Source organism: Sinocyclocheilus anshuiensis, unplaced genomic scaffold (genome assembly GCF_001515605.1).
Source record: "Sinocyclocheilus anshuiensis isolate Anshui unplaced genomic scaffold, SAMN03320099.WGS_v1.1 scaffold1104, whole genome shotgun sequence".
NCBI classification, from domain to species: domain Eukaryota; kingdom Metazoa; phylum Chordata; class Actinopteri; order Cypriniformes; family Cyprinidae; genus Sinocyclocheilus; species Sinocyclocheilus anshuiensis.
The window spans coordinates 244291-254922 of NW_015551080.1; the positions used below are offsets into that span (position 1 = coordinate 244291).

General features: G+C 36.8%; 2 protein-coding genes across 2 annotated transcripts; both read right to left on the reverse strand.

Moving 5' to 3' along the window:
* Positions 1-3219: 3219 nt before the first annotated feature.
* On the reverse strand, positions 3220-4246 carry LOC107662498 (uncharacterized). Its single transcript, XM_016452547.1, has 3 exons — positions 3981-4246; positions 3747-3885; positions 3220-3645 (listed from the first exon to the last, which is right to left on the reverse strand). Exons 1-3 carry the CDS (start codon positions 4244-4246, stop codon positions 3376-3378), a joined length of 675 nt encoding a protein of 224 aa, XP_016308033.1. The 3' UTR covers positions 3220-3375.
* Positions 4247-4399: 153 nt separating this feature from the next.
* LOC107662499 (uncharacterized) lies at positions 4400-6523 on the reverse strand. Its single transcript, XM_016452548.1, has 4 exons — positions 5707-6523; positions 4909-5195; positions 4675-4813; positions 4400-4573 (listed from the first exon to the last, which is right to left on the reverse strand). Exons 1-4 carry the CDS (start codon positions 6004-6006, stop codon positions 4400-4402), a joined length of 900 nt encoding a protein of 299 aa, XP_016308034.1. The 5' UTR covers positions 6007-6523.
* Positions 6524-10632: the final 4109 nt, after the last annotated feature.

Here is a 10632-nt window from a genome sequence, read left to right on the forward strand (position 1 = left end):
AGCATAACAAAAAATGTTTCTGAAGACAATCACCTATTGCACCTTTAAGAGGAGCCTTGTTTTAGCTTGTTGTAAAATAAAGTGAGCGAGTGAATAACTGGCCGAATGTGTTGAAACAAGAGCCAGAGTTTTGCCCTGTAGTGGTAATTACCGGCGTGACAGATGGCTTGAGACGCCTGCGCTTCTGTTGTGAACGGAGCGACACACTTCACACACTTATATTTATCATTCACTCTGCATCTCAGTGCATCCTGAGCAAGACTCATAACACTGGGTCTTTCAATTGAGTTACAGGCAAATTTGCAGTCCTGAGTTGGTGTTTTGTGTTTAGATGATTGAATTGCTTTAATGACTCAGTTTATCATGGTCAAATATGTTATTAAATTCTATTCAAAAGTTAGAGGTCAGCAAGATTTTTTCAAATAATACTTTTATTTGAAAATATGCATTAAATTGATCAAAAGTGACAGTAAGGACATTTTAAAGTGTGACAAAATATTTTTATTACAAATAAATGCTGTTCTTTTGAACTTTCTATTCATCAAAGAATCTGGAAAAATAAAAAAGTATCATCGTTTCCACAGAAATATGAATCAGCACAGCTGTTTTTAACATTGATATTAATCAGAAATGTTTCTTGAGCAGCAAATCAGCATATTAGAATGATTTCTGAAGATCATGTGACACTGAAGACTGGAGTACTGATGCTGAAAATTCAGCTTTGATCACAGAAATAAATTACATTTGACCAATTTTTATTGTATTTTTGATTAAATAAATGGAGCCTTGGTGAGCAGAAGAGACTTTTTTTCAAACACATAAAAAACCTAATGTTAATTCAGAACATAATGAAGCTATTTTTGTGTGTTTCATTTTGTTTTAATGTCCAAGTTTAGCAAAATAAGTAAAAAATTAAATGAATAAATAAATAAATACATAGGTACATACATAATAAATAAATAAAACAAATTATATATATATATATATATATATATATATATATATACACACACAGTACACACACACAAACATGAACTCACTCCATACAGTGAGACTACATGCCTTGCTATCTATTTTTTTTCCTCATTATAAACAGTGGAAATGTTCAAAAACCTTGTCAGAGATTATTGTTTAAATATAAATCTCCTGGATTAAAAACATGTGACAACTAGCCCCGGTCTGTCCTATAACAGTTTTCATTACCCAAATCATACGCGCCCCTATAGGGTCTCCTCTCATATGCCAGCCGTTATTCAGATTGGCACGGGCCTCGATCGGGACAGTTGGCGTCCGCCCCGCTGGTGACAGATTTGGCAGAGATTGAACAGGAAGTTGGCAGAGCCATGTGTGATTAAACAGGAAACAGATCCAGGCGGCGAGGGTATGAATGGATCAGCACTCGAGTGATCCAACAGTCTCGGGTGCCAAAACCTCTCTGAACACACCAGGATCAATAGTGTGAATCAGAGCTTCAGGGACAGCTTTAGAGAGCCGGCCGTGTTTCAGCTGAGACGTGGCCCTTATGCTGATCTATGATGACGGTTAACACTGTAAATCGTCTGTAAATCCAGCTACATGAATCTGGGGTTTGCAGTGTATTACATACTGTCTGGTTCTGCTGATCTGAACACTTATTCTACCATATATTTCAATGTTATGTAATCATGTTTGTATTTGTGGTGTGTGACACTTGTTGTCCAGTGATTAATTTGTCTGTACTGAAGCCTGTCGTCTTCGACTTGCTAAACTAGGGTTTAACCATCATAATGCATTTCAAATATGTATACGGTTTTCACATTCTGGGTGAGCTTGTACCCGAAAAATTGCTTTATAAAACAGTCAACAACTCCTCATTAATGAGTGAATGTGAAAAATTTCAAAGTTCACAAAATGTCAAAATTTTATAATTGTACCATGTTTTTATTGCATTTATCCCTTTTATATTAATTAAAAAGTTGAGAAATGCACATGAACCACACTAAAAATACTATAATGCAAAAAATATATATATTTTTTTCTAATATTGATGAGAAATCTTATTTGAATATACCATTGTATGAAATTTATAAGAACATATAATCTGAGAATTATCAGTATTTATTAACCCCATTGGAATGAATGGATTTTAATCAAATTCCTTTGACTTTATAACTCAGGATTGTTCAGAAAGGTCCGAAAAGTATTTCATACTTACCAAAATGACTCAAGCACGAAATGTGTAACTTTTTTTTTTTTTTATGGTTATATCTCTTTAAAAATAATTGTAAAAAAGTTTGATGAATGAATGAATAAATAAGTAAATAAATAAATGTTGTCTTAAAACTCTTTCCAAAGTTGCGTCCCCTTACTAAAAACTATGCAGTTTTTATGTATCTCTTCCAGGTCAAAACAAATCTGAATGCTTTATGAGAGTGAAAAGACCATAAATATTCAGTAATATTATTGATCTGACTTGCACCGACGCTATCAGGCGAGAACAAAACTTAAACTGAATTAAAGGAACACTCCACTATTTTTTAAAATAGGCTCATTTTCCAACTCCCCTAGAGTTAAACAGTTGAGTTTTACCGTTTTCGAATCCATTCAGCCGATCTCCGGGTGCATGCAGGCACAGCAGGCGCAATGATATTACACAGTGCCTGAAAATAGGCTTACTGGAAGTTACCTAGCTGGGGACTATTTTCAGGCGCTGCGTAATATCATTGCGCCTGCTGCACCCATGGTACGGCAGCAAAGTTCCTTGATTATTACGCCAGAATGAGAGTATAGTTCCTAACTTAGTAAGTATAGTACAGGGCTCTACGGTAACTTTTTTTATTAGGAGCACTTGTGCTCCTAATCAAAAAAATTTAGGAGCACAGTCAAAAATGTAGGAGCACAGACAATTTTAGTTTTTTTTTCCCCCCTTAAACAACACAATATTAATGTGCCACATAACATACACAAATATGGAGAGCATGAGAAAAAAAAATCAGAAACATAGCTTCAGATAAACATTTAATATTTTCAGTTTCAGAAAAACAGTTAGACAGGCTGTCCTCAAAACAAAAAAATCATGCATAAATTTCATATGCACAAATACACAATGTACAGACGTTGAAGTGTAGTGCTCAAATATATTTAAAACAACAGTTCACCAACAAATAAAAATTCTGTCATCATTTACCCACCCTAATGTCATTATATACACATAATATTAAAAATACCTTCAAGTGAGTTCTGAAGATGAAAGAAAGACTTAAGGTATTGGAATGACAAGAGGGTGAGCAAATGATAACAGAATTTTCATTTTTGGGTAAACTGTCCTTTTAAAAGCTTTATTGACATCTGCACTGCTGAACACAATTAATGTTCCTGCCACACAGTGAACAGCAATCAGATGCTGCATATTTCAGCTGGCCAGGCTTTGTAGTGTGGTTTTCTTGAACGTTTACTTGAAGACAGCCACTTCTCTGCGCATTTGCTTGGATCAAATCTCTCCAGAGAAGGTCCCTCAGTGCTGATTTGAATAAGATCCTCCGTGGTCGATACGTGCAGACTGCTTCGAGTGGAGTTTTTGATGCGGTTCTGTGCTGAGAATCCTCTCTCACACTGTGCAGCTGATATAGGTAGAATCAGCATCATCTCGACAAGGTGCAGTATGTTCTGGAAATGAAACAAACAACTGTACTGATTAAAAATAAATAAATCCAATTAGGCAAGCTATTACATAAAGTACTGTAGAAATGGTAAAAAGTGTACATTACCTTGTAGTCAACATTGTATGGCTCTTTGGTGGACAAAGTTTGCCACAAGCTGCTGTAGGACTTGTCTTGAAATGTTTGTCTTACAAGTGTCTTCAGACTTCTCCACTCCCCTTGAACGTTGTCTGTCTGGCATCCACCTCTAACCCAAACAAAGCACAGTTATAAATGATGATATGCAGAAACATCTAATGATCCATCTATCTAAATCTACAATGTAATGGGGTAACATCTCACCTTTGCAGTACTTCTTGAAAATGATTTAGAAGAACATCCACCTGCTCACTGCCATAATCTAGTAGAACGTCTTCATTTTCTGGCCATGTGTCATGGTTAAAAATTTTGAAACAATCAATTGCAGTATATGCTGGACACTGGCTGTCTTTGTTTATTAGACTACCGAAGCGAGCATGTAGGGCCTCAACAGCAACAGAAACGACAGCACTGATTTGCTGCTGTAACTTATGGTTGCCTAGGCCACCAGGCTGGATCATTCCTGACATGTCACCAACAAGTGATATACCCTGAAAGAAAAAAAAATATTACATTTACATTATATTCTGTTGTTAGAACAATGCAGTGTATTTGTCTGAGAATATAAACATCACAATGTTTAGAAAAATCAAAAATAACAGGTATTGTTCCTAATCTTGTGCCTATCTCTCCAGAGAAGGTCCCTCAGTGCTGATTTGAATAAGATCCTCCGTGGTCGATACGTGCAGACTGCTTCGAGTGGAGTTTTTGATGCGGTTCTGTGCTGAGAATCCTCTCTCACACTGTGCAGCTGATATAGGTAGAATCAGCATCATCTCGACAAGGTGCAGTATGTTCTGGAAATGAAACAAACAACTGTACTGATTAAAAATAAATAAATCCAATTAGGCAAGCTATTACATAAAGTACTGTAGAAATGGTAAAAAGTGTACATTACCTTGTAGTCAACATTGTATGGCTCTTTGGTGGACAAAGTTTGCCACAAGCTGCTGTAGGACTTGTCTTGAAATGTTTGTCTTACAAGTGTCTTCAGACTTCTCCACTCCCCTTGAACGTTGTCTGTCTGGCATCCACCTCTAACCCAAACAAAGCACAGTTATAAATGATGATATGCAGAAACATCTAATGATCCATCTATCTAAATCTACAATGTAATGGGGTAACATCTCACCTTTGCAGTACTTCTTGAAAATGATTTAGAAGAACATCCACCTGCTCACTGCCATAATCTAGTAGAACGTCTTCATTTTCTGGCCATGTGTCATGGTTAAAAATTTTGAAACAATCAATTGCAGTATATGCTGGACACTGGCTGTCTTTGTTTATTAGACTACCGAAGCGAGCATGTAGGGCCTCAACAGCAACAGAAACGACAGCACTGATTTGCTGCTGTAACTTATGGTTGCCTAGGCCACCAGGCTGGATCATTCCTGACATGTCACCAACAAGTGATATACCCTGAAAGAAAAAAAAATATTACATTTACATTATATTCTGTTGTTAGAACAATGCAGTGTATTTGTCTGAGAATATAAACATCACAATGTTTAGAAAAATCAAAAATAACAGGTATTGTTCCTAATCTTGTGCCTTACTTAAATATTTAGTAGTGGTAGTAGGCTCACTATCTCTAATCCTAACAAACCTGAAATGTGACCTTATCCTTTTCTTGCCCTTGAAGACAAGCCAGAAACTTGGAAAGCATGCCACTTTGCTTAAGTCTTCCCTTCATGGCCTCTAATGCTGCAACTGTCTTCCTAAGTTCAGATACAGCTTGGGGAAGAATGAGGTCATTCTTCTGAAGGATGCAACTGAGTGTAGCCAGTTCTTGAAAGACGTCAGCCAGGAAATGACTGAATGCGCAGAAATTCACTTCCTGCATTTCCTTTCTTATCTAATATAGAAAAGTACTTGAAATTTTTTCATTTCAACTTTTGGAAAGTAGCATGTATATTATTATGAAACTAACCTTCTTTGCACGACCCAGTATGTCAGCATTGGCAGCAGATAAGGCCAGGTGTTCCATATGATAGAAGGTGACCGCATACTGACCACTGTCTGCAACCAAGTCTCCATTCTTTTCGGATTTAAGAAGGGTACTCAGTGCTCGGTGCACGTGAGGAATCCATCTTGTTCCCTTCACACTAGAAGGAGTGCAAACCCCCACACCAAGCTGTTCTCCAAGGGCATTCAACTCCCGTCTTGACTTTGCACTAACATGATAAGTTTTCCAAACAAGATGGAGGAGGTCATACACTTTTGCTACCATCGGAGCGCTGCAGGTTGAGAATCGCCAGCTCTAACCTATCCAAAAAAAATAGAGAAAATTTTGATTATAATTCTGCAAACCAGATGTAACAGTAGAGACAGTTCTTATAGGCATTGTGAATAAAAAAACAAAAATATTATGCCAGAAGATTCAGTTATATTCATGTAGTAAAAAGTAGTAAAGGTTACATTCTTTTCAAAAGAAAACACTAACCGATGTGGCATGCAGTGTATGGGAATCACATGTTCTCCAACTTCCCTCTGCAAAAGAACAATCACTCCACCATGGATGCCCATGTTTACAGATGCACCATCTGCACCAAATGCAATGCATTTTTCTGTCCAGTCAGGGGTGCCAAGGGAATCAAATGCAGCCTTTGTACCATCTAGGATGCCTTCAAAAAAAAAACATTGTTCCTTTACATTATAGTTTCTTTTCATAACTTTCATAATATTTTCATTATCAAGCCACATTACACTAAAACAATGTTTTCCTGGTTCTTTGAAATAAAATAAAATAAAATAAGATAAAAAATAGTTTACAAAAATTGTACAGTCTACAATAGTTGTTAGGCACTGTTAATATCTTACTGAGTTATGTAACTTACTTTACAGTTATGTAATTTACTTTGGGATGAGAACTTAGAACTAATGGTTCTTAAGCCACTTTAATTGAATAATAGATTATAATAGTTTAGTATAAGCTTCCTGTAAAATGCATGTTTAAGTGTTATCTACAGCTTCAGTGACTTCAGTGGGGGGGGGGACAATAATAAAAAAATGTGGTACTTACCCTCTGCATGGGCATGCTGAAGCATCTGCTGGCCGACTAGACGAGTCACCGGTTTTCCGTCTTCTAGAAAGCGCACATACACTATCTCGCACTCTGTATTGGAGACATCTGTATCCCCATCAACAAGAACAGAGAGGTAACGTGCATCTTGAATGGTTTGAGCAAGCTTATCCCTGATGTCTTCAGCGATCTGGGCTATCATTTCTGCACATCTGACGTCGTTGTCATAGGTAGGGTTGATATCCACACCGTTTTTCTTCTGAAGCAAAAGTAATGGCCCAAATTTCGTAAATGGGATTTCTTCTTTCGCTGTCAGGTATGCGGTGTTGAATTTGATTTTTAGTTGTCTAAGAGCTTTTGCGTTTGTAAGGCTTATTTGCCTGTTAGCGGCTGCCTGAATTGTACGAGGATTATTAGGTTGTGACCTGTTAATAAATATGTCCCTGCAGCGAAAATGGCGCTGGGAATTGCCGTGATTTACAAGCGATTCTCGCTTGAAGTGTGAATTTCCGCACACAAACATTGTTGGCCCTGCTAATTCCGCACCGGCTTCTTTGCAGTATTTGCACAGCATGACATCTTTATCTCGGTTGTATTGTAGCCATGGAAAAGCGTCAAGCCATTCATTTCGGAACTTGTACTGTTTAAAGTTACCTGTCACTGATATTTTCTGTTTCTTACAAGGAACAACAGCACCGACTTCTTGTTCGTCTTGTTGTTTTTCTTCTTGTTTTTTGAAGCTACTCTGTTCTGCCTCATTTGAGACAGAACTCTTAAAGTAAAATTTGATGCTTTTCATCCCAACACCGCTTTAATTCAACGCCACAGTCGTCACAAACTATTTCGCGCCGCTTGCTTGGGTGACTGGAATTAAAAGCAACCAATCACAATGCGAAACGTCACTGTTGATGCGTAACGTACGTGTAAGGGCATTGGGGAGTTGTAGTTTTTAGCTTCGATCGGGTCAGTCGCACAAGTGCGCCTAAATATTTTTTCATTGTCGCACACAGTAATTTTTTGTCGCAAATGCGACTGAAATGGTCGCACTGTAGAGCCCTGATAGTATAGTTCGCAACTTTTCATTTTCCGTCGGTCTTAGTACACGATGTAACTACAGAAGAGTCAAGTTTTAAATAGGAAAAATATAGAAACTCTTTGGTCATTTTTGAGCGAGATGCTAACGGTCTAATCAGATTCAATGATCTATGCTAAGCTACAGCTAAAAGTGCTACCACCAGACCCGGAGATCGGCTGAATGGATTCGAAAACGGTAAAACTCAACTGTTTAACTCTAGGGGAGTTTTTTCAAAAAATTTTCAAAAATAGTAGAGTGTTCCTTTAAGCTGCATGATGCACACTGAAACTAATATCTTTCAGAGATTCTAACTTTGACGCATCCAGTTGTTCCACTAAAGCCCTCATGGTTCAGACTCCTGGAAGTAAAACCAATCACACAACTCTTCATCTCTGCTCAGATCCTCCTAAAATCCTTTAGGAGATAAAAACAGACAGTTAATGGAGACTAGAGCTGTGAAATGAATTAATGAGAAACATTTGCGTTCAAAGATCTCAGAAGTTTCCTTGCATATATTTGGTATCTTGAGCACATTGAAGAGATTTCTTCCGAAACTTTAGAGAGGTCAGATTACTGGGGTAGTTTTGTTTTAGGAGACACATTTCAGAAGCAGGAGCAGAATCCGACTCTTGACCTGTTCTGCAGTTTCATTGTTTCTGCGAATGTGCGTCAAACCCTGTGATTTCATTTGTTTTTATGAATTACTCTACTCACAAACTGAATTAGTAATTCATGACCCCCCCCCCCCCCAAAAAAAACCAGTTTAGCACTTTAGCTGCTTTATTTTTGCACCCCACAGCAAATTGTATTTTGTAAAATAATGAGTGCTCAGTAGAAGCTTATTACAGGACGTTGTTGAGTTTCTCCACTGGCTTCATACAGTAAAATAACACCAAGAAGAGCCATAGCCAGTAGAAAAGACCTTCTTTCCAGACTCCAGCGAACCTGAAAGAAATAATTAGCTGTAATGGATGGTCTGAACTGTGTGAAGTCTTTAGCATCTCCAGAAACAGAGTGTAAATAACAGATCTGAAAATAATGCTGTATGTTTCAGTTTGTGCACGTATAGCTCCTATAGAGAGCTGCATTGATTGTGGGTTGTTTGTTGTACTTTCTGCTTTTCTCAGAGTTGTTCAACACTTTGTTCTCCTTATCCCAGAAATGTCGTGAACCGTGTGAACATGAGCAGGAAGAGCACTCACCAGCTGGTCTTTTAAGACTGTGAAGTGTGACCAAAATCTTAGATTATTTCACAGTTTAGTTGCTTTCAAGTGCATTAGAGTTTCCCTTCAACTTAACATAATCAATTCAATAACAATATCACAACAACATTTATCATGAAGACAGATGCAGACAGAAGACGTTTGTCTCACAATCTTGGTGAGTTTGGAAATTATTTGAAAATTGTTATCATCATAATATTCTTTTTTGATGGGAAAAAAATTAACTTTTTAACTAACTCATCAGAATGGTACAAAACTTGGTAAAGGTTGAAAAGGTTAAATGGTCCTGAAAAAAACCCCACACTTGTTCTCCTCGTGGTTTCATCTACTGGAATCGTTTGGTTCTGCGCCCAAAAAAAAAAAAAAAAAACTTACTGAAAGCTAATTTTTGAGATATCAACCTCAAATTTGAAACACATCTTTTTTAGATGTATGGCTTTGATTTTCTCACCGTTTTAGAGTAAAAACAAATTAATGTTGAAAATAGTATTATTTTTTCATGACAATAAACTTCTATAACCTTGTTATTATTATTATTTACTTTTTTTACTAAGAAATTTCTTTTCCAGGTCTACACTCAAAAAGTATTTAAAAGGTAAACAATGGATTATAATTACTGCTTAAATATAATTTAGTACCATAAAATCCCCTAAAAATACAAAATATTAAGTAATTAAAAAAGCATTATCAAACTAAAATATAGTATATTAATTTCATTGAAAAAAAAAAAAAAAAGTTTATTTTTGACCACCACGCGAAGAGCACCAGAGGGTTAAAAACTTCTCAAAAGTTTATGGTCTAAGAAGTAACTTGTGATGGCTGAATCAAATTACTTGCATACAAATGCAAAAATGATTGGAGACCTTTGTAAAAAAAAAACATTTCAGCCGCTCGTTTCTGATGCTTGTTGATAGTTATGTCATGTGGAAGAATAGTGTAGCATCTATCATACTTTCTCCTCATTACTTCACTGTGACTAGATGGCCCAAGTGTCTGAATATAAAACAAAAGTTGTAAATGTGTATCTAGTTTATGTCAGAACACTGTTGAAGTTCAGGATGATTAATTTTGCTGCTAAATTTCAATAGATGTAGGCTGTCTGAATTCTGAAAGCTGCAGGTTTTTTTTTGTATATCTAAATTTAAAAATCAAATACTTAAGGAATATATGATTTTTCTTGATTTGGTCCCTTTAATCAAAGTGGGAAACAAATCACATATAATTTTTTCATACTAGATAGTCAAGATGAGTGTAATGCATTGTGAGACATAAGATCTCATGCCACGTGTTTTGCTGTATAATGCACGTTTTGTAGTTCCCTTTCATGGGAACTTCGAACTGCGTCCTCTAGGAGTCGCTATGGGGAACGCCTCGTCGTGACCCGTGTCTGAAGCATACATTGAAAAAACACCAACTCGTTGGCCGGCGACAGCCATGACGTCACTACCGGTGCGACTAAAGTATAAATAGGCGCTGGGAGCACACATCATTCTCTTCTTCGTCTTCATTGACTGTTTTGTTTGAAGCGTGCATTTC